Raw genomic sequence first — 24,873 nt, 5'->3', positions numbered from 1 at the left:
TAGATCGGAGGACGGAACGAAACAGGGCTTGCACGTTCTGCATTATTACTGCGTTGCTTAAGTTCTTGAATTCCATTAGAATTGGCGTTGTACACGTACAATTTTCCGTTCAGGATCAACATATCATAGCGCAATTTGAAAGGTTCAGAAGAGGCTTGGCTCTTCTGAACCGTTTCTTTGCAAACGTTTCTTTGCAATCTTGGGCACAAAATGGAAACTAACGCTAAGAAAATGCGGAAATATGTCAAAAGCAAAAAATATTCTGGTGACGCTGTCCCTGACGTCATAGATGATAATGCCTACGGCACAGATATTTTGTAAAAAAGCAGAAGCTTTCAATGCTTATTTTCATTGTGTGTTTTCACGCTCAAATGTCTAGGTTACTCTATTGCATGATGTCAGCGAGTTCACGCAGATGAGGGAAATTGAGCTGTCTGAAGATGGCATCGTATCATTACTACGGAAGATAAACGTTCAGTCGGCTCCTGGTCCTGACTACATTACAAATTTTGTGCTAAAGAACTGCGCATTGTCTGTAGCCCCTTTCTTAACTCTGCTGTTTAAGATATCCCTCCAAGTAGGCCCTTTGCCCTCGGACTGGAAAATCCAAAGGTTATACCAATTCATATAAGCGGTACAAAAACTAGAACGTGCAACTACATGCCGATTTCACTCACAAGCGTTGCCTGTAAGACATTGGAACATGTATGTCATTTATACAGACATAATGACACACCTTCAAGAAAATAACTTTTTAGTCCAACGTAGCATGGTTTCAGGGTTGGCTATTCTCGCGACACTCAGTTGATCAAATTTGGTCATGATATCGCAGCATTTAACTCAGGTATGCAGGTTGACTGCATATTTTTAGACTTGCGAAAAGCATTCTATACCGTATCTCATACCTATTACTACAAAAGCTGTCTTATCTTAACATACCAAATACCCCTCCGAAGTGGCTGGAAGCTTATCTTTTAGAAAGAAAAAAACCCGTGATTCTTGGTGGTGTCCGCTCATCTGACGTTTCTGAATTATCAGTTGCACCCCTGTTTTTCTTATATTGATTAATTACCTAACTGAACATTTATTTGTCTTGCCATGTTAGATTATAGGCAGATGATTGTTGTATTCAACATGAAATTTCATGTGAATCAGACAGTGAACAGCTAAAAAGCGATATGAACATTGTTATGTCATGGTATTCCACTTGGAACTTGAGCCTCAATCTGTCCAAATGCAATCTGTTAAGATTCACGAACAAAAAACAGCCCCTGATGGCAAGCTATGTCATGAACGCAAGACAGTTGTCCCTTGTGGCGGAATATAAATACCTAGAAGTTATTTTTTCTAGCAATTCAACATGGAATGCGCACGTAGATAACATTGTATAGAAGGCTAGCAACACATTAAACTTCTTGAGACGAGACTTTAAACAAGCACCGGCCTGCCTAAAGGAAACTCTGCATATGTCGAATATACGCCCACTTCTGGAATACGCGTGTACCACTCGGTACCCTTTCACTAAAGTTAACATCGATGCTCTGGATCGTGTGCAGTTGCAAGAGGTCCGTTTCATCACAGGTGATTATGACTATTCTAAAAGGTCTTTCGAAATCAGAAATACCTTAGGATGACCTCTTCTTGAATACAGGCTCAAATATTTACGTTTATCTTTGTTTTATAACATAATTCATGGTATAACGGGCATTCAAAAAGAAAATTATATGCTGGAGCCTACATATTCATCTGCCCATAATAATAGAGTGTTTTAGTTGAGCGTCTTCACGGTCCACTCCGCTCAGAGTTGCCCCGCTAAGCCACAGCGGAGCGGCGGGCGATTTTCACATTTTATTTATGCGTGTAGCGTAGCGGAGCGGACCTTTCGTAGTTGCAGCGCCCTCTGGCCAAATTCAGCGTAGTGAAACAAAATTAAAAAAAACTGTTTTGTCACTTTTACAAAGTACAACGAATATATATATAACTTATTTGTTCATGAAGTATCTAGACGGGTGCTTGTAATGCGTTACCGGTCCATTTTATCGAGTGGAAAATGAAGCTTCGACTTGGTGAACGCCACGTGATAGCCAGCGAGGTTGCATTTCGAATCCAATCCAATCCTTTGTGACGCCAATGCGCAGGCGACGTTTTTGTTAGCTGTGCGGTTCACTTTATTTCCTTAAAGAACAAGTTGGAGGTGTATTACACAAGTTATTCGCGATCGCAGGACTGGTGCATCGATGCAAGGTGCTTCGTTGCACGCGCGAGAGAGGGCGCGTGCATCGGCCACCCTCGCTAGCGAATAACGGCAGCAACGCTCCCCGCTCCGCTTAGGCAGCTTGTAAGCGGACCGTGATTCTTGCTCCGCTAGCCCGCTTGCGGCTAAGCGGAGAGCGCATGCGCATTCGTGCTTCCGCTCCGCTCAGCAGCTAAGCGGAGCATAAAATCGCTAAACTAAAACTGTCTAATCACACAATGAAAGTGAGCGAGTTTGCTACCAGATTAAACCTTTTGAAATGTTCATTTTTCCCACGAACAATTCATCAATGGAATAAACTCCCTCAAGAAATTTTCTCCGCTTCCCATTCAACATTCCCATTTGTGCTTCAAAGTTCTATTTCACCTAAGCCTTGGAAAACTTGAAAGTCATTGTTTATACTTTCCTTTCCTCCTTCTAGTGAGTTGTACTTGGCTATTTTTCACCCTTTTGTTGCCTTTGTTGTTTTCAAACCATATTTCAGAGTTGTTTCTGTAGACAATTCCAAATGAGATGCAAGAAACCTGCGCTTTGTTATGTGTTTGTATTTTTTGTATTTCCATGTTAATATTTCCCCCTACTCTAATACCCCACACGGGTGCTATATAGGTAATGTAAATAAAGGTAAATAAATATAGTAGTATATTGTCCCTATACAAGTAGCGATAAAAAAACTGCCAACGGAGTCAACAAATTCCTCTCAAGGCAACGCTTATTGCAATACGCTACCCGTGATAGAGAGACAAGCGTTGAACCAAGCTCTATTTCTGGGGAAATGAAATTCCATCTGGCGCTAACGCCGATAAAAGCGGAGTGCTGACACGCGCACATGAAGCGAAGGCGTACAGCGCTGTTCGGTCGGGTGAGCGGTGCAACCGGAGATGTAGGTCGGTGGCAACGACACGGTAGAATAACAAGTCCACCCGGAAAAATAGAGGTCACCACGAGTCGCTCTATAAAGAACCGTCACCGCGGCCAGAGGTCAGACGCAGACAGACGTTCGAAGAAGACGCACGATGCTCACCAAGTTTGTCTTTCTCGTGGCGGTGTTCGTCGTGGTGAACTGTGAACATGACGACGACACGCTACTGGCCAAAGCTCACAACCAGTTTGCCGTGAATCTGCTGAAGCACCTTGCCACTCAGGATCCCTCGTCCAACGTCTTCTTCTCGCCGACTAGCATCGCCGCTGCCTTCGGCATGGCCTACGCTGGTGCCCGGGGAAGCTCAGAGGCCGAGCTGGGGTCAGTGCTCGGCCATACTGCGGTTGGCCTGACAGACCGAGCAAGAGTGCTCGCGGCCTACAAGAGCCTCCTGCAACTCTCCGTATCCCCCAATGTGACGCTGGATGTGGCCAACATGGTCCTCGCGCAGAGTGGCTTTCCAATAACCGACAACTACAAGCAGCAGCTGCGTGAAATCTTCGACGCAGAGCTCCGGTCCGCCGACTTCATGAACGAAGGTCCCAGCGTCGCGGCCGAAGTCAACGCCTGGGTGCGCGACAAGACCAGGGGCAAGATTTCCGGTATCCTGCCTGAAGGTCGGCCGCTGGACATCGCCCTCTTCATCCTGAACGCCGTCTACTTCAAGGGCACCTGGGTGACCAAGTTCGACGTCTCCAAAACCGTGAACAAGCCCTTCTTCAACCTTGGAACCACCGAGGTGAGCAAGCCGGCGATGCACCTCAGGAATCGTCTTCCTCACACCCGAATCGATGCCCTGCACGCGTCTGCTCTGGAGATCCCGTACCTTGGTGGCAAGTTCAGCATGGTGGTAATGCTCCCGGACACCCCTACTGGTCTTCAGGAGCTCAGGGATGGCCTGTCGGTCGCCACTCTCGAAGATCTTGGCAGCAACCTGCGCACAAAAGACGTCATACTCCGGATGCCCAAGTTCGAGATGAGCCTGAGTTACAACTTGGTGGCCGCGATGAAGGCACTCGGACTGGATACCCCGTTCGGAGGATCGGCTGACTTCAGCGGAATCACCGAGGGTACACCCATCCATATATCGGATGCCGTGCACAAAGTGGCCGTCGAGGTTAACGAGGAAGGAACCGTCGCGGCTGTCGTCACAGGACTGTCCTTCGTGCCCACCTCGGCTCTGAATGCCCCACCACCACCCGTTTTGTTCACTGTTGATCGCCCTTTCCTGTACTACATCAGGGACAAGAACACCAACCGCATCCTATTCATCGGCGAAGTCCAAAGCCTTTAAAGAGCTTGATCTTTCCTGTGCTCTCGTTCAGCCCTGACAACTTTCAGAGGACCAGAAAAGTACATTTTGAGCTACAAAATAAGAAATAAGTGATTTAATCCTGTTTCGAAATAAACTTCGCGCTTTTTGTACAATCCTCACTGTCTCTCCCCAATGTTTAGAAATCTGCTACTGTCGGGGAGCAGAAATGGTGTCACAATAGTGTAAAATCTGACTACGCAAATACTATGGGCAAATTGTTACACTGACAGCGTAAATATTAAGCGCTGCATTTATGGTTAGTTTTGATTTGGAAAAAGCGTGAGTGTGAAATATGAACAGACATTTTTCATAAGCCAGTCACTGCATTCGTGTAATGGTGTGGTGCGCAACATTGAGCATTTATGTATGCTGCGAAAATAGGTCATTGAGTCCCCAAGATTGGATTAGCTAGTTGCATAGCCTGACTGCAGACTTTTTAAATATTTTTACTGTGGCGAGTGCAAGAGCACACGGGTATGTATTAACGTCTTATCGCAAATATATGCAGGGCTCGTTGGTTTCGCGTAAAACCCGATAATTCCTGGCAGCTCCGAACAAGTTTTGTTACTATCGGGTTAAAACCGATTTCACCCTGAAGTTTTCCTTTTCGTAAAGGATAATAATAAACGCAAGTGTTGGAAAAGCAGTGAACAATGACCATCTCATGTGAGCAATTATCAATATATATCATAACTCTAATATTATTAAAAGCATATGAGGTTAACTTATAATATTATTATAAGCATATGATATATGCTTACTTTTTCTTGCATGCCAGAATCTACCAGGTGCCTTTTTTCGATGCACCAAAGTTTTTAAATTTGCCTGAGGCACAATTGTAACCTTTCAACTAAATTACTCGATGAGGCGGCCCATTACTTCTACGAGAAATAAAAATGCTTCATTGAATAACTAGCATAATTACAATGAGTAACTTTTTTAGATTAGGTAATTCACAGCACCTATTTCCATTTACGGTTTGGAGCAGGTTAGTTCGCAAGGCGCATCCACTTGGGACAAATTCTCAGGACTACACCAGTTTCGAGGTAATAATATTCGAAGTCTCCGACAAAATACATCAGTCTTCCAGTTACTTTTGTGCTTCAACGCATAAAACAGCGTTTTCTTTAACAAGTAAGAGGAACAACAGCGCATTTTAGCCGCAAATTTGACAGCGCATGTCTTGAAACCGGTGCCATCCTCAGAATCAGGTATATAAGCGATATGCCTTGCAAACTCAGTAGCTACAAATTTCAGATCGCAATATATGCTGAAAAGTAATAAATAAAAGGTAACGCAATTGTGTTATTTGTTCAATTAAGTACATTGTTTTTTCATAGAGTTAACGACCACCTTATCCAGTCATTTAGCTCAAAGGTTAAAATTGAGCTGTTTGCCACAGGCATTTAAAAAAAATTGGTGCAGCTAAAATAAAACATCCTATATGACACATCCAGTGCCTGCGCGCTTTAAACAGAGGAAAACTTGTTGCTTTTAGGGGCGAAGCACCTTAGGGCCGAGCCTTGTCCCTCCCTCGTTGTCGTCCGTAGCTCTGGTTTGCATAGAGTCCGCTAGGGGCGCTGCGGTGCACAAAGGCGTTCGTTCCCGACGCGCGCTCTCTTTCTCTAATCAGCCATGGATCACAACGGTCGCTCCTGATAACGGCGCGCCCGCTATGGATGAAAAGGCGAGAGTGGCGGCTCACCTGCAAGCGGAGTCGAGGGCTCGCAAAGCTGCTGCAGCACGGCGACGCAGACAACAAGCGGACCCGGAGTCTAGGGCGCGGGAAGCTGCAGCAAAACGCCAACGCCGGCAAGCGGACCCGGAGCTGAGGGCTCGCGAAGGTGCAGCAGCACGGCAACACCGGCATGCGGACCCGGACCTGAGGGCTCGGAAAGCTGCAGCAGTACGGCAACTCCGGCAAGCGGACCCGGAGCTGAGGGCTCGCGAAGCTCGCGCTTGAACCGAGCTTCGGCGCCACCAACCTCAGGTAGAGAAGGCTTCCGGCGTTTTGCCGCCGCTTCCCGCGCTTTCGCATGTACGGGGATCCCCCGGTGCTTCGGCCACTCATCATCATTCCCTTCGTGGATATGAGGTGTTGCGGAAAACTTGTTGCTTTTTAAGTAGCTGCAGTTTATCACAGCTGTCCCCGATTTGTCGTCGGCGCGAATTCGATCGACGGGGTAGACAAGCTGGTTGGTCGTTCCGTACGCAAGCGAGCGCAGTGAAAAGAGTCAGAGTCGGGAGTAAACAAAAAAACAAGATATTTATCGGCTGATAAATACACACAGATTAATAAAATACAATAATAAAGAAAACACAAGAAAGACTAACACACCTGAACTTAATATAACACAATGATGAAGCCAAATAAATACGAGCAATGAACAGTAGATATTAAAATGAAACAGTGCGAGGATCAAATACACAAGAATACACTTAACAGTTTTCACTAAAACAAAGTTCAAAAGAAAACCAACGATGTCATACGCATGGCCGGGCAGCTGCAGCAAGTCCATAAACCGTGAAGTCGGTGCACAAAGCTTTCCCGAAGAATGCTGGCGGTCCGATCTTGTCGAGGTGGATGCGAATTGCTGGGCTGTGTTTCCCGGGAGTCTAGATCTGACGACTTCCCTCAAGCAGGTTGAGCTAACTTGAGGTGAACTACCGTGACCTTCGTTGCAGACGCTGGTTTGACGTCTCGTACATCAACAAGTTCCTCGGAGCTCCGACGTGGCCACGTGGCCCAGGCGATACTGGATGGCACTAGCCCCCCAACGGCTTCTCAACAGCGTATAGGTTCAGCTTCTAGACTAATCAGCAGGGCCCAAAACCCGCGCTTAAATAGCCTCTGCTTTCCCTAGTTCCCTATGTAGGGCAACTGCAGGTATGTAGAGTTCTCCGAATTCACGGCTCCTAGCTCCCAACAGTCTTGGCCGCGCCCTTTTCACCATGGGCGACAAACGCAGATTCTCCTCTCCCCCAAGGTCAAGGGCCAAGGTCGAGCCCGGCACTACCACGTGGCCGTACACGCACACTTCGGGGTCCGTAATCGGCGTGTCGCGTCTCGAATCGAGATGCCGCGCGTGAGGCCACGACGCTTTTGACGCCCTTAATTCAGCGTGTCGCTAATCAGCGTCAAAACCACTCTAAAAAATATGTCGCTCCGTGGCAGTCGCTAACCGAATTTATATACGCCGCATAGTGAGTGCACCACGTTGTTGGCGGCCGTTAATTGGCATCAATAACCCCTCGAACTCTCGAAAATATGCCGCTCCGTGACACAGTTACATTAACATGACAATGGCACATTGCATCGCATTTCCCACACGTCGCATACACGTAAACGACGGTAATGCGCCAGAAAGCGAACGCAGCGCCGACGCTGCTGGCACTGACGATGACGTCAGGCGCTGACACTGGCGCTGACGTCGCAGCAGTGTGAAGAGTAGCTGCGACCTTGAGAGACGTTCATTCAGTTATACGTTTCGTTCAACGAAGGGAGGCATACTGGACTAGTTGATATTCCAATAATGTTGTATCAAGAGCGTATGGCGCGAAGCCGTAATACAGGACAACAAAGACGGAAGTCCAGCAGTCCTAGGATGGAAACAGAAATCCTCGCATACGCCAACAAAAGTATGCAATATAATGGAAACCATCTCACCTGTTGCGATGTATGCACGTGTGCGCATCTTTACTTGTTTTTTTGCTTTGCTAAATTAAGACCAGAGAACAAAGTAAAGAAGAGTTCTCCAAACACATGTTTCTATTGTTCTTATTCATTTGTTTTTATTTTTGCCGCATTTTTGCCGTCGCCGTGATGTTCTGTACTATGTCCAATGGCGATAACACCGTGGCCACGCGCCGTATGCTGTACGTGCGAGTGAAAGCACGCGAGGGGAGCAGACGATCACGGCTCAGTCAGGCACGCGCGTGGTAGGAAAGCGGAGAGCACACGCGCCGCCTTCCGTCACGTGAAACGCCGTGGGGGGGAATGGGAGGGTGGAGGCGGCGTTGTGCTCCTGCAGCAACTGTGTATTTAGCCACCGGGCGCAAGGTGAACGGAAGATTTCAGTTCAATCTCGTGCGCAGGAAAGGGAGGAAAGCGTGGAGGCGGTGCTGGAGGGAGGGGGCGGCTCCTACTGCGCCAGCAGCTGCGTACTCAGCGTGGACGCGCACACGGTCGCGCGCGCCGTATCTTGATAGCGATCTGCAGATTAGAGCACTGCACGGGCCGATTTTTTCAGCCCGAGCCCGGCCCGGGCCCGTTTTTACGTTCGGCGGCCCGCCCGAGCCCGATCAAAACATTTATGGCGAGACCCGGGCCCGGAAATAATCTACGTTACCCGCCCAGCCCGCCACCCCTTTACCTTAGGCCCAGCCCGGCCCGAGCCCGGCTCGAAACCGGCCGGCACCCGGCCCGTGACCGAAAAATACATGTTTTCAGAGTTGAGACGCCCGAGAATAACTCGCTGCACGTTACATGCACACCACCAGAAAGCCCGAGCCCGGCCCGGGCCCGCGTCAAAAAACCTGAGCCCGGCCCGGGCCGGCGTTAAAAAGCACACGCCGTGCCCGAGCCCGGCCCAAGCCCCTGAAAAAACTGCTCTACCCGTCCCGGCCCACGGGCCGGGCCGGGCCCGGGCTTTCGGGTAAGCCCGAGCCCGTGCAGTGCTCTACTGCAGATGGCTCATACCTTTGTACGTGCTGTGTTCTCGCCGCTGAGTTTGCGTTGAAGCGACAGACAGCAGGAAGGCCACTTCACTCGCTGCTACTGCGGCGCTTGCTTACGCCAGCGTTTTGACAGCTAGTGTCCGCGTGTCCGATGCGTTCATGTTTGCCTGTGCGCGCTAACACAATGCTTATTATTGCGATAGCAATTATATGGACACTCAAAGCGGATTTCTGGCGTCGGCGTCACCGTGAGGTTCCGTATGACGTCAAACGGTGATGAAATCCTCGCCGCGTGCCGTATGCTTTAACGTGGGCGCGCGAAGGACGCGCGCTATCACGGTGAGCAAAACCACGGCGGAGAGCTGTGTCGTGCTCCCTGAAGGGCTGCACATGTAAGCGTCTCTTTCCTTCCTTACAATCACCATATAGAGCAAACGCGACATCCTCCGTCGCGCGAAAGGCCATGGGGGGACGGGAGGAAAGGATGGGAGGCGATGTTTAGCTGCGGCACCAAATGCGTATTTATATAAAAAATTACTCCATCTACCGCTAAAGGGAACCATGTGTGGATGCGAAGCAGCGAGGAGTGGGTATGCTCGAGCGGGAGATGGTTTCGCGGCAGCGGCCCGAGCGCTCATCGCGGCGCTGCACAGGAGAGAGAATGAGGCGCGCGCGCTCCGTCATTTTCATACCGCGGAACTACCGTGCCCCCCCCCCCCCCCCAGCGGAGTATGCAGCTGTCGCACCACCTGTCCTGCGCGCTGCTCCGGATTCCTAGAGGAGAGAAAGGGGGGAGCGTAGGAGAGGAGAGAGAGGGGGAGGGGACGCGCATGCGCTGTGGGGGGTGTGGGTCGCCGCGGGAGGGATGGACAGAGCCCCCGCCATAAGCTTCTTCGCATCTAAAACGTTGCGAGGCGAGAAGGTAGTAAAGACTTCGGACGCTACTCGACGAGTGTCCCGTTCTGATCGCGTCGAAAACCTCCGAGCCGCCCCCAGAGGCACAGGCAACAGTCACCAACGCCGCGCGCGTTCGGTGCGAACGCGGGCAAAGCGCAGACGGCGTCGAGAACAGTTATGCTGGTTGCTGGTGCTGCTGTATGTCTAAGTTTATACAGCTGATCAAACTACTATCCTTACTGTACTAACTATGGCAATTGATGCGTCGCCTTTCGGGTGAAACTGCGACATGTTTAATTCAGCTAATAAGCGAACGTTTACACCCGCCGTGGTTGCTCAGTGGCTAAGGTGTTGGACTGCGGAGCGCGAGGTCGCGGTGTCGAATCCTGGCCACGGGGGCTGCATTTCGATGGGGGCGAAATGCGAAAACACTGGTGTACTTAGATTTAGGTGCACGTTAAAGAACCCCAGGTTGTCGAAATCCGGAGTCCCCCACTACGGCGTGTCTCATAATCAAATCGTGGTTTTGGCACGTAAAACCCCATTATTTAATTTAAGCGAACGTTTACAAGATTATACGGCGGTTAAACTACTCTCCTTACTTCGTATAGCCACGTATTAATTTGTTCGAGTGATAGTGCGACTTTTTACGTATAAATAATGCCTTACATGGGGGATTTGTATAGCTGAGTTTGTCACATGATTTACCAGCAGCTCAATTTGTCAGTGCGTCTTCCCGTTAGCTAACTCACGGGAAAATTGAGTGTGTTAATCGTTTCCTTCAGTTACCAGCAGAATCGGAACTTTGGGCTACCAGACAGCACAAACCACAATTCCTCCCCGGGTTTTCTCTTTAAATATGACACCTGATTTTCCCCCCGAAATAAAGACGTATATATATATATCAAACCCACATACGACGGCCTCTACATCTACATCTACGAAGACTTTAGATAATATTTAATACTGGCCATTCTGAAAAAAATTGACAGTCACTTTACATACGCCAAATAGGGTTAAGGCGAAATCCCTGAAGAGGCATTCATTAAAGGGACACTAAAGAGAAACAGGTAGTTCAGGTGGAATAAAAGAGGGACCTTCAGGAATGCATGCCGTTTTTGTTGGGTGCAAAAATATGAGTTATTAGCGGAGAAATTCGTAAACAAAGGTCAAATATCTCTTCCTCAATTTCTCTCACCCTAGATTTGGCGCTGAAGCAGTGTCGTCACAGATTGCATTGCTCTCAGCGAATCAGAATGCGCCATGATACGTCACCGCTTGCGTAAACGGCCGAGGCGCTGGGCTGGATGTATCATGGCTGCATGCATGGTCGCTGCGTTTGCGTTCGCCGCGATGGATACCGTAGCTGCCGCTGAACCTTGCAACGAAGAGCTCGCCAGGAAAGCAGGACTGCATTTCAGCGATATTCAGTGAAACGGAGCGCGAAATTATCCTCTGTGCTCGAGCGGTAGGTGTTTCCGCGTGCGATGGCGGTGAGCCGCCGGCCGCGCCGGCGGAATGCAGAGCTTCGTTTTCGTCGATGGGAGGCGAAGCGTCCGGTCCGCCAGGCGACGGTGTTCCCGACAGAACAAGCGTAGAAAGTTGTGCACGTACTCAGTATTGTTATTTCGTGGCTTTATTTAATGACATTCAGCACTCACCGAGCCGCCAGTTTGCTGCTGCAGCCCCACCGGTAGGAGGTTTGATGAAGGCCGCATTGAGGGAACAGCTGCTCGAGAAAGGACTGGCCTCTGGGGCACGCCAAGATACTTTCCGAGGGCAAGATTATACACATAATCCGAGGGCGAGAAATGCAGAGAGCACACCATCGGTTTCTCTGGCTCTTTTGCCGTTTTATCATCGGCAGAGCACTGAGCCATTGCGAACGCCGGGGAGCCGGGGCTCTCCGAGCGACGCCACATGAAAGGACACAATCGAGTCAACACTGCCGCTGCCCCTGATCAAGCGCCTTGGGCCATTTATACAGCCCTCAACACTACACACACGAGGCATTTTCTGGCTGTTTCCCGCGAAGTCAACGTTTTTCGAGCCACGCAACACGCAACCAAACACCGTAGAGCGGAACAGGCGCGCGCGACGATGCATTGACCAAAAACGAAACTACGAAACTATCACGGCCGCATGTTTCGCTATGCCACTTTTTCTTATTTATTTAATTTTGTGCTAAACTTGTACTTCCTCGCTTGAAACGGTTTAAAAAGTTGGAAAATGCTGTTTATGTACGTTTAAGATGTATTTCATTTTGCATTTTATTAACAGCGATAAATCGCTCTCGACCAATCGCGACCGGCCTGCGTTTGTAATCTCCGACGTCACATCACGTAGTGCGGGAATTTCGAAGGGGCGTCAGCACCTATTCTTCAGTTTTTCGCTGTGTTCTCGCTTATTAAACATCTGTTTGCAGTAAGAATGGTATGGCTGTGATCGTGAAGGGATAATCTACCATTTAAGCTCAACTTCCGGTTTCTCTTTAGTGTCCCTTTAAATAACTTGACATTCTCATTCTAATGCGTTGTTACTTCTCACTTTTGTTCGACCAAAGATCACGGGTTCAAGTGCCTTAATTAACTCCACCTTAATTATCTGTCTTAATAAACCTCGCCCTAATTAACACCAATAATGACTCCAACCATTTACCCATGACCCTCAGTCTACAGCGGCTGCGGCTGGGGAGCACCTGACCAAGGCGGCGGTCAGACCTGCTACGCGGCAAAGGGTGCTAACAATGGAAACTGGCCGCTAATGGAAACTGAACCTAGCAACGTTCAACACGCACAGCCTATCGAGTGAGGCTAGTTTAGCAGGGTTATTAGAAGAATTATCAGGTATTGCCTAGGATATTATTGGCCTTAGTGAGGTGAGAAGAACTGGTCAGGCTTATACAATGCTGACTAACGGCCACGTCCTAGGCTACAGAGGTCTTCCAGATAGGAGAGAATTCGGACTAGGATTTCTAATCCATAAGGACAAAGCGGGCAACATTGATAAATTCTACAACATAAATGAGAGGGTAGCAGTCGTCGTAATAAAGCTGAATAAGAGGTATAGAATGAAAGTTGTACCACGGCCGCTGGATAAAAAAATGGCCGCATATCTGCGTGCTTCGCTGCAAATGTCGTCGAAAGACGATAGTCTTCTGCCGGCCGTACTACATGAGTGCTGGTCTGATCCGCGGCCACCCGTGATGCTGTTCTCGTACCATTTCCGTCCTGGCATGATAAATGCAATGGAGGTTTGTTCGAACAGATTTCATTTTACCGCATTATCACTGCTGGTATGCCATGTGTTCGTACCTCCACGATATGTCAGCAATGTTTCGGTCGCGTGTGGTATACTGTATAGCATGATAGTTTGCAAAGAAGAACCATTTGTGAGACATGAATGTATTTTACTGCGTGGAAGGATCAATGGCTGTGCGCATGTACTACTGGTGCGCCGAAGTAGACGCCTACTTCGGTAGGCGTCTTAATGCCCGCTACGCTTGCTACGCAAGCCCGGTACGCTTGCTTGGCCTCGCGGTCTTTGGTGGTTCTCGCGGCAGGCGCTTTTGGCGTCTCTTGAGTAGCCCCTTACGCTTGCTTGGCCTCGCGGTCTTTGGTGGTTCTCGCGGCATGCGCTTGTGGCGTCTCTTGAGTAGCCCGGTACGCTTGCTTGGCCTCGCGGTCTTTGGTGGTTCTCGCGGCATGCGCTTCTGGCGTCTCTTGAGTAGCCCGGTACGCTTGCTTGTCCTCGCGGTCTTTGGTGGTTCTCGCGGCATGCGCTTCTGGCGTTTCCTTTGTCTCACGGCGGGCTCGCTTGGCTTCACGGTCTTTTCCACGCCTTTGGGCGCCATCTTCTGGAGTTTCTGTTTCCCGGCGTTTCCGTTGTGCCTGGCGGCCCTTGATTACCCGTTCGGCACGAGCTTCGGGCGTCTCTTCTGCCGCCCGGTACGCTCGCTTAGCCTCTCGGACGCTGACGATTCGCGCGTCGCGCACCTGGTCTGTGTCCTGTTGCCTCCGAGTGCGCCTCGACTCACGATCTTGCGCTAGCCGCTCGGCTCGTTGCTCGGACGTTTCCTGGGCACGCTTGAGATGACGAGCGTCGGCACGCCGGCGCTTCTCCGTTGCAATTTGGTCGTCGGTCTTTTTCCTGCGTTGTCTGGGCATGTCTTGTAGAGTGGGTTGTATTTCATCAAGCGGCCATTTATGTTCTGCCCTGCCTCAGACAGCGCTTCCTTTATGTTGAATCGGCCGCATCTGGCTGGCATTTATAAAATTGAGGAGGCGGAATCGGCCGCATCTGGCTGGCATTGATAAAATTGAGGAGGCGCTGCGTGAGACATGGACGCAATCTGGCAATACATCAGGAAACATGAGCTTGTGCAGAGGGTGTCCTTCCTCCATGGCAGAGGGCGCTCGTCGGCGCGCAGTCGGGGAAACACGAGCTTGTGCAGAGGGTTCCCTCCCTTCGTGGTAGACGTCGTTCGTCGGCGCGCATAGCATGGCATTTTCAGCGCAGCTTAATGAACTAGGGTCTTTATATCTATGTATTTTCTATTAAAGGAACACACCTCCTAATACTTACCTAGTGATGTTGCGCCTCAGATATGCGTAATATTTACTTTTTGATCGGTAACGTTCACAAGTATGAACAGCCGTACCAGTTTAAGTAGTGTGGGTGGTAAGCAAGTGGTCCAACTTTGGCCCGGTGGCTGAATCGGTTGACAGACACACAAACAGAAATGCAGACAGGCAGACAGACCAAATTTTCAGCGTTTAAGTTCCCCAAGAAAGACTATCGTCTTTAAAAAAAGGTGCGGCCTGCTGCGTCGCGTCGCCGTCAATGGGCGAGCGCGTCTCGGCTAAGTTGATAGTTGCGGCCGCTGTTTTTGGTGAGGACGCCACTGCTACGCAACGCAAGGCAGAAGCTGGTTCGTGTAACAATGTGGGTGCATCAGGATTTATGCGTGTTGGTGTGCTTCTTCGTGTGCATTCTCGTGTGCTTTCTTTGTGTGATCATGTGTGTGAGCAGCTTGCCTCATGTTTCTTGTGCTTGAGTACGGTTCTTTGGCGTGCGCGTGTGTGGCAGACGGTTTTTATTGCGATAGCAATTATATGGACACTTCTACCAGATTTCTGCCGTCGCCGTCGTCGTCGCCGTGAGGTTCCCTATAGATAAAATCTTCGCCGCGCGCCGTATGCCCGAGCGGAAGCGTGCGGGGACGCGCGCTATCATGGAGAGCGAACGCACTCAATCACCCACGCGCAAGCAAGGAAGCGGGAAGCCAGCGCCGGAGGGAGCGCGGGGGGGGGGGGGGCGCACTTCTACGCTGCAAACAACCGCGCTCGTCGCTCGTCCGCACCGTCTCTTATCTCCACACGGCTCTGACCTTAATGCGCCATGCATTCGCCGCTCAGTTTCCGTTGAAGCGATAGACCGCACGTACCTTCGCCCGCTGCTGCGGCGTATATATGCGCTTGCTGCCAGCGTTTTGACAGTCGTTGTCTGCAGTCATTTAGTGTGATCTATTCATGTTTGTTTGTGCGCACTCACACCACGCTTGTTCAATCAGTTAGTAATAGTCGGGCCACATTTTCCAACGCACGCTACACATGCAATGCTGCCCGGGTCGGCAGTGCAGCGCTACAGGTGTGTCCCTTCGCACGCCCTGCCCACGGGAAGCGCTTCTCATCAACACCACCGTTTCACACGCGCCTCCTCGTGGTCATCGAGTCTCTCTTCATGTCGGTCTACTTACGCCGCAGCACACCTGGTTAATTATTAAGCTCATGTTTACTACAATTCATATTGCTACCAAAGCCGCTCACCTTACTTCGTATGACATTGCTGTGTTGCTATCGCATTCATTGCTTCGCTCTTAGGGTGAAACTGTGAAATTTTTTTCTAGAGGGTGATGCTGCGAAGCTGTTGTGGGCCGCTGTGCAACTCGAACGCGAGAAGAGACGCTACTGTTAAGTACCACGAATTCCCCTGCGCTCTACAGCGTCGGCAAGCGTGGCTGAAGAATATTTATCGCCAAGGGCCGTCAGGGAAAGGAAGCAAGTGAGAGCCAAGCGACAGGTCGCTGGTATGTTCATTACATTTTACTGAGAATGACTATAAAAAGAACACGAACTTTGGGCTTGTGCTTCCGACTGCGGTCCTAACTGTGTTTCCCGGTTATCCGCCGTACATGAAAAAAAAAAAACGAACGCGCAGCCCAGGAAACCTTTTTTTTTTTGAGCCAGGAAAAACAGCGGACGCAACAGTCAACTCAACCGAGACGCGCTCGCCAACTAGCGGCGACGTGAAGCAGCAGGCTGCACCTTTCTTTATGTAAAATGAGCAACAAATGGATTCATCAACTTCGGGCTGTCCAGAAGGCCAACGATGCGGCGGTGAGGCTTGGCCTTCCCGTCCCAACATGGGAGCGGCCCGCAGTCTTGTGCCTATAAAAACGGGGTGAAGATTCTTCCGACTACCTACCTACCTAGTGGCCGTGCCACTACCAGCGCAGAGAGAATATATAGAGAGATGAATGCGAGCAGAGTTCGGTTGAAGAGAAGAACGAAGCTGGGCTGGATCGGGTGCGGCGCCGTGGACTGTTTTCGCTGAGCGATACCTTCGCATTCATCATCTTGTAAATAAACGCGATCCATCGTTTTGAAGTCGTCTTGAAGAAACACGTAAACCGACTCCCGATTATTCGTAATAGAGCACTTCTTTTCATTTCATGTGAGTCGAGCGGGCAGCCTTCATGGAGAGCACTGAGGCCCACTCTACAAAAGATCGGTACTCCTTGGGCAGACTTTTCACATATGTGGGGTAATCGGCACTTTTAATCAGGACTTTAATATATGAAACGCGTTATTTACGGCCTGATTAGAGTCACTGTCGCGCGTGCGAACGCGGCTGTGGAAACGTTTCTCCGTGAACGGCTGTACCCGAGCAATGGTGCCAGAGCGGGCGCGAGAAGAACTAGGCCCGAGACGCCGTTTTGGTGCCACGCAACGGGCCGCACCTTTTTTTTTTATCCAGCGGCCGTGGTTGTACAAGCCTAGGCCCCACCCTCCAGTCACGATGATGAAGAAATAGAAGAGCTTTATGAAGATGTTGAACTAGCAATGAAAAGGTGAAAACTCAGTATAATGTAGTCATGGGCGACTTCAATGCAAAAGTAGGGAAAAAGCAGGCTGGCGAGCAAGCCATTGGCAACCACGGCATCGATTCTAGGAACACTAGAGGAGAGATGTTGGTAGAATTGAATAGGCTCCGAATAATGAATACCTTCTTCAGGAAGCGCAGCAACAGGAAGTGGACCTGGAAAAGCCCAGATGGAAAAACAAGGAGTGAAATAGATTTCATACTCTCTGCCGATCCCAGCATAGTGCAGGATGTAGAAGTGTTAGGTAAGGTAAAGTGCAGTGACCATAATTTAGTGAGGTCTAGGATTTCTCTCAATTTGAAGAGAGAAAGAATAAAGTTAGTCATTAAGAAACAGGCCAACCTAGACGCTGTAAGGGTAAAAGCAGACCAATTCAGGCTGGTGCTCGCAAACAAATATGCGACTTTAGAACAGGAAGATAAAGACAACATAGAGGTAGTGAATGAAACCGTAACTAGGTTGATCCCAGAAGCAGCAATTGAAGTGTGAGGTAAGGCACCAAGGCAACCAGTGGGTAAGCTCTCCCAAAGGACCTAATAAAGAAAAGGCAAGACATGAAAGTGCCAAACTCGAGCGGTCAGATAGAATTCGATGAACTGTCGAAACTGATCAACAAAAAAAGTAAGGGATATCCGAAATTATACGTGGAAAAGATTGAGGAAGAAGCAAAATATGGACACAGCATAAAATCAGGGAGAAGAAAAATAGGCATAGGACAAGGCAAAATGTATGCACTGAAAGATAACGCTTGCGTTTATTAAACGCAAGCGTTAGGGCTGACCGTTCGATCAGTTCAGGGAACCGCGAGCGCGAGCGACGTAGTCCGAGCGATGCGCTGGAGAGACTGACCCACTAGACAGCGCTGGTAAGGATGCCCCACTGCATCGTCCGTCTTCTTCATTACAATTACCCCGGGGACGAAAAAGGGAGCCGTCCGGCGACCTAACAGTTCGTCACTATTAGGGGATCATAATACGGTTTGAGGCGCTCGACGTTGACAATGTCGCGTCCGCGACGGCGCATGTCGGAAGATGGTTCAACGGGCTCAATCACATAGTTGACGGGTGATGCACGCTCGACGATGCGGTAGGGGCCTTCATACTTAGGCATTAACTTGGAGGACAGACCAGGTGCAGCGCAAGGAACTGAGAGCCACACAAGCGCTCCAGGAAGAAAGGTGGGCGCAGAGGTGGTGTCACCGCGAGTTTTCTTCTGGCGCTCTTGGTCATTGGAGGTAAAAGCCCGGGCGAGGTCCCGGCACTCTTCGGCATGTCTCACCGTATCAGAAATGGGCTCACATTCAGATGCGTCGGGCCGGTATGGTAGCATTGTGTCGATGGTGTGCGATGGGTGCCGGCCATACAATAAGAAATATGGCGAAAAACCAGTAGTGCTCTGCGTAGCGGTATTGTACGCGTAGGTGACGAAGGGCAGAATGGCGTCCCAGTTTGTGTGGTCGGAGGAGACGTACATTGACAGCATGTCGCCGAGCGTACGGTTGAACCGTTCCGTGAGTCCATTGGTTTGAGGATGGTACGCCGTTGTCGTGCGATGAACAACGTGGCACTCTTTGAGAATAGCTTCAACTACTTCGGAGAGGAAGACACGTCCGCGGTCACTGAGCAGCTCCTGGGGTGGCCCATGACGTAGGATGAATCGACGAAGCAGGAAGGAGGCAACGTCACGCGCTGTAGCTGCCGGAAGCGCCGCAGTTTCAGCGTATCGCGTAAGGTGGTCAACCGCCACAATGGCCCAGCGGTTTCCAGCCGATGTCATGGGAAGGGGCCCGTACAAATCTATACCGACGCGCCCAAAGGGCCGGGTGGGGCAAGGTAAAGGTTGCAGCCCAGCTGGAGAGAGGCGAGGTGAAGATTTCCGGCGCTGGCAATCGGGACAAGAGCGTACGAACTTTTGAACGTAGCTGTACATCCCTCGCCAGTAGTACCGCTGTTGAAGGCGCTGGTAAGTCTTGAAAACGCCAGAGTGGGCACACTGGGGATCGGCGTGGAAAGCTGCGCATATTTCGGAACGCAGGCTGCGAGGCACTACTAACAACCACTGGCGGCCGTCGGAGCTGTAATTGCGCCGATGAAGCAGGTCGTCGCGAATGGCGAAATGGTGAGCTTGACGGCGCAACGCGCGGGTTGTTGACCTGGTTGATGGATCAGAGAGCCAGCCTATAAGCGACGCAATCCAGGGGTCCTTGCGCTGCTCGGAAGCGATGGTGCGAAGGTCGATGGAAGACACAGTCAACTGAGATATATTGTTGTCAGCCAAGGGAGAGCGCGAGAGGGCATCGGCGTCCGAGTGCTGTCGTCCGCTGCGGTAGAGTACGCGGATGTCGTAGTCTTGCAGGTGAAGTGCCCAACGTGCAAGACGGCCGGACGGATCTTTCAATGATGCCAGCCAACATAGTGCGTGGTGGTCCGTGATGACATCAAATGGGCGGCCATACAAATATGGCCGGAACTTAGTAAGAGCCCAGATGATCGCGAGACATTCTTTTTCTGTCACGGTGTAATTGCTCTCGGCTTTCGTAAGTGTTCGGCTGGCATAAGCGACGACATACTCAGGGAACCCTTGCTTGCGTTGCGCGAGGACAGCGCCAAGGCCAACACCGCTGGCATCTGTGTGGACCTCTGTAGGGGCCGTCGGGTCGTAGTGGCGCAAAATTGGCGGGGAAGACAGCAAACCACGAAGGCTCGTGAACGCCTCGTTGCACTCTGATGACCACGAGGTGAGGAGCCCGTTGCTCTCTAGGAGTTTCGTCAGGGGCGATATGATGGCGGCGAAATTCCGAATGAAGCGTCTGAAGTATGAGCATAGACCGATAAAACTGCGCAATTCTTTGATGGACGTTGGCTTGGGGAATTCGGCAACGGCGCGAAGTTTGTTGGGGTCGGGGAGAATTCCGTCCTTGGATACGACATAGCCAAGTATCGTGAGTTGCCGTGCAGCAAATCGGCACTTCTTGATGTTTAATTGTAGGCCGGCGTTCGATAAACACGTCAAAACACGCCGGAGGCGTTCGAGGTGCGTGGGGAAGTCGGGCGCGAAAACTACAATGTCGTCAAGATAGCATAAACATGTGTGCCACTTTAAGCCTCGCAGAACTGTGTCCATCATGCGCTCGAATGTCGCGGGCGCATTACAGAGTCCAAAAGCATGACGTTAAACTCGTACAAGCCGTCGGGCGTGATAAAGGCTGTTTTCGGTCGATCGACTTCTTCCATAGGCACTTGCCAATACCCAGAGCGCAAATCCAGAGATGAAAAGAACTCGGCTCCTTGCAGGCAGTCAATTGCGTCGTCTATGCGTGGCAGGGGATAGACGTCCTTGCGAGTAATCTTGTTCAGCCGGCGATAATCGACGCAAAACCTTACGGAGCCGTCCTTCTTTGTAACAAGTACGACAGGAGAAGCCCATGGACTTTTCGAGGGTCGAATTACTTCGCGCCGAAGCATGTCGTCGGCTTGCTCGTTAATCACACGACGTTCGCTGGCTGATACGCGATACGGGCGTTGTCGCAATGGTGGGTGAGAGCCAGTGTCGATGTGGTGCGTTACAGTTGAAGTCCGACCCAAGGAAGCTTGCCCCACGTCGAAAGAGGAACGAAATTCTTCCAAGAGGGACAGCAGCTGGGAACGCTGGGCCACTGTAAGGGTTCCAGCGATGGAAGAACCAAATACATCTCTGGGCAATGCGTCAGATGTAGAAACAGCACTGAGTGTACGGTAGGTGGCGCAATTCGGGTAGTCGGTCACGTCGATAACTTGCACGTCGTCGATGGCTTCCACGGTACCAACACATTCTCCTCGGAGCAGCATGACAGGGTATGGGCACGGGTTACAAACGAAAATTGTGCTAGTGCCATTGTTGATGTCCACGGTCGCAAACGGTAGCAACAGGCCCTTCCGTGCGAGGAAACGGCCAGACGGTGAAAGTAATGCAATGGCGTCCGAGAGGCCACTGCAGTGCATAGACACGATCATTGAGGCGTTGGGGGCAACCTGAGTGTCGGCTTCGACAATCAGTTTCCTGGGAAGCGGCGGAGCGTCAGTGGGCGTCAAATCTAGCAGCGGCGATAGTTCTATTTCGGCTCGAGCGCAATCAATAACGGCATTGTGGCGCGAGAGAAAATCCCAGCCGAGGATGACATCGTGAGAGCAGGAGGAAAGGATCAAGAATTCTATAGCGTAGACAACGTCCTGAATTTCTACACGAGCAGTGCAAGACGCCAAGGGTCGAATATGCTGAGCACTGGCTGTGCGAAGGGATAGTCCGGACAGGGGCGTCGTGACTTTCCGAAGTAAGCGGCAAAGTGTAGCGTCCATAACACATACGGCTGCGCCTGTGTCGACGAGTGCAGACGCGCGGACACCGTCGACAAACACGTCTATCACATTGGAAGGGCTGCAATGAGGACTTGTGTACTTCGACGTTAACGCAGCCCTTGCCTCGTGGACTGCGACTGTCAGTTTTCCTCATCCCGAGGGGCGGCACGAGGCCGCATCGGCGATAACGAGCGCCGGCGAGGGGATGAGGAACGGCGGGTGTTCGGCGGCGGGCGGTATGTCGGTGACACACAAGAAGGGGGGTCGTAAGATGGACGGGGCGAACGGTTTGGCATGGAGGATGCGACGCTGGGCGGCTGCACACGATTACAGAAACGAGCCACGTGACCGGCGTAACCGCAGGCAAAGCATATAGGCCGGTTGTCAGACGTACGCCACCGGTTCGCTGTGGCTGGTCCCGCCCACGTCGGAGCACGCCCTGTATGGAACGGCTGGTGATATGACTGTATAGCGGGCTGCGCTGGTGGCCGAGCCACGACGTCGGCATAAGTGAGTGGCACAGGCGCAGAGAGTGGGTGGGGCCTCGCGACGACGTCAGCGTAGCTGAGCGGTGCTGGTGCCAGAGACTGTTGGGGTGGAGCCACGACCTCGGTGTAGCTCAGTGGCACAGGCGCAGGAACATGGTGGCGTTGGATGGGCAATACGTCGGCGATTTCTTGCTCGATGGCGCGGCGGAGCGGAGGCACGATAGTCGAAGCGGGCTGTGGCACATGCGGCGGCTGAGCGAAGGGTACCAAGGAGAGTTGGCGCGCTACTTCCTCCCGAATGAATGCTTTCATTTCCGCAAGCACTGCGGTCTGGTCGAAGGTGGTAGCCAGACCAGCGATGTGTTCGTCGCGTGAGGAAGACCGACGAGTCAAGGAGCGCTGCCTGCGTAGCTCCTCGTAACTTTGGCATAACGTAACAATCTCTGTGACGGATTGTGGGTTCTTGGCGAGCAGCATGTTGAAAGCGGCGTCCTCGATTCCCTTCATAACGTTTCTGATTCGGTCTGATTCCGACATCGTCGCGTCCACGCGCTTACACAAGTCCAGGATATCTTCGATATAACTAGTGAAGGACTCTCCTGGCTGTTGGGCTCGTTCTCGCAAGCGGGATTCTGCTCGCACCTTGCGCGCAGCAGGACGACTAAACACAGCTATTAACGAGGTCCTGAACGCGGACCACGTAGGAATTTCCGTCTCGTGGTTGTTGTACCAGAGGCTTGCCACGCCGGCGAGGTAAAAGAGCACGTTGCTTAGTTTCGCGGCATCGTCCCATTTATTGACGGCGCTTACTCGCTCGTACGTGGACAGCCAGTCCTCCACGTCGTTGTCGTCTGTGCCGCTGAAAACAGGAGGATCCTTGTGGCGAGGGAGACCAGAGCACACGACGGAGGGTGTAGGAGGCGTTTGCTGGGTCGTCGGCTGAGATTCGGCCTGAGACATGGTTGAAGAGAGGGTACGGGATCGGAGCTCCAGGATGCGTTGGAGCGTAGCACTCTCCGCCACTTGTAAAGGCGTTTAATAAACGCAAGCGTTAGGGCTGACCGTTCGATCAGTTCAGGGAACCGCGAGCGCGAGCGACGTAGTCCGAGCGATGCGCTGGAGAGACTGACCCACTAGACAGCGCTGGTAAGGATGCCCCACTGCATCGTCCGTCTTCTTCATTACAAGTGTAATATCATCAGCAATTTCGATGACATAGTAAAATGCAGCGGAAGAATTCTATAGTGACCTGTACAGTTCCCAGAGCAGCCAAGCTACTTTCATTCGAAGGTAGTGACGAACAGGATAGAGAGCCCCTTCTATAACTAGCGATGAAGTTAGAACGGCCTTGAAAGACATGACCAGGGGAAGAGCTGCAAGAGAAGATGAAATATCAGCCGATTTAATCAAGGATGGAGGAGATATGCTTGAAAAGCTTGCGGCCATTTATACGCAATGCCTCACGACTTCAAGTGTGCCAGAAAGCTGGAAGAACGCAACATTTTGCTCATCCATAAGAAGGGAGACGTTAAAGAATTGAAGAATTATAGACCCATTAGCTTACGCATGTATTGTATAAAATATTCACCAAGGTAATTTCAAATAGAATCAAGGCAACACTTGACTTCAGCCAACCAAGAGAACAGGCTGGCTTCAGGAAGATATATTCTACGATGGACCATATTCATGTCATCAACCAACTAATAGAGAAATCTGCGGAGTACAATCAACCTCTCTATATGGCTTTCATAGATTATGAAAAAGCATTGAATTCAGTAGACATACCAGCAGTCATAGAGGCATTACGTAACCAAAGAGTGCGGGATGCATACGTGAATATATTGGCAAATATCTACAAGGATTGCTCAGCCACCTTGGTTCTCTTCAAGAAAAGTAGAAAGTTACCTATCAATGAAGGCGTCAGGCAAGGAGACAATCTCCCCAATGCTATGCACTGCATGCTTAGAAGAAGTATTCAAGCTCTTAGACTGGGAGGGCTTAGGAGTGAGAATCAACGGCGAATATCTCAGCAATCTTTGGTTTGCAGATGACATTGCCCTATTCAGCAACAATGGGGACCAATTACAGCAAATGATTGAGGACCTTAACCGAGAAAGTGTAAGAGTGGGGTTGAAGATTAATATGCAGAATACAAAGATAATGCTCAATAGCCTGGAAAGGAAACATTAATTCAGGATCGCCAGTCAGCCTCTAGAGTCGGCCAAGGAGTACGTTTATCTTGGTCAATTACTCACAGGGGACCCTCATCATGAGAAAGAAACTTACAGAAGAATAAAATTGGCCTGGAGTGCATACGGCAGGCATTACCAAATCCTGATTGGGTCATTACCACTGACGTTGAAAAGAAAAGTGTACAATCATTGCATTCTACTGGTGCTAACATATGGGGCAGAAACTTGGAGGTTAACAAGGAAGCTCGAGAACAAGTTAAGGACCGCACAAAGAGCGATGGCACGAGAAATGTTAGGCCTAACGTTAAGAGACAGAAAGAAAGTGGTGTGGATCAGAGAACAAACAGACAGCCGATATTCTAGTTGACATTAAGCGGAAAAAGTGGAGCTGGGTAGGCCATGTAATGCGTAGGATGGATAACCGGTGGACCATTAGAGTTGCAGAATGGATACCAAGAGAAGGGAAGCGCAGTCGAGGATGGCAGAAAACTAGGTGGGGTGATGAAGTTAGGAAATTTGCAGGCACAAGTTGGAATCAGCTAGCGCAAGACAGGGGTAATTGGAGATCGCAGGGAGAGGCCTTCGTCCTGCAGTGGACATAAATATAGGCTGATGATGATGATGATGAA

General features: G+C 50.6%; 1 protein-coding gene across 5 annotated transcripts in view; it reads left to right on the top strand.

The window, feature by feature from the left end:
- Positions 1 to 3,257: 3,257 nt before the first annotated feature.
- LOC119441368 (intracellular coagulation inhibitor 3) overlaps positions 3,258 to 24,873 on the top strand; it is a 77,519-nt gene continuing 55,903 nt past the window's right edge. The window contains exon 1 of one of the 5 annotated variants that reach the window (XM_049661200.1): positions 3,258 to 3,519. In XM_049661200.1, coding sequence (XP_049517157.1) covers positions 3,271 to 3,519 — 249 coding nt within the window. In that variant the 5' untranslated portion in view covers positions 3,258 to 3,270. Of the gene's footprint in view, positions 4,294 to 24,873 lie in introns of all 5 variants that reach the window. The other 4 variants (XM_049661202.1, XM_049661203.1, XM_049661201.1 and 1 more) reach the window with 4 other exon arrangements.

This window comes from Dermacentor silvarum, chromosome 2 (assembly GCF_013339745.2).
Source record: "Dermacentor silvarum isolate Dsil-2018 chromosome 2, BIME_Dsil_1.4, whole genome shotgun sequence".
NCBI classification, from domain to species: Eukaryota; Metazoa; Arthropoda; class Arachnida; order Ixodida; family Ixodidae; genus Dermacentor; species Dermacentor silvarum.
This window is presented reverse-complemented; position numbering and strand designations above follow the sequence as displayed.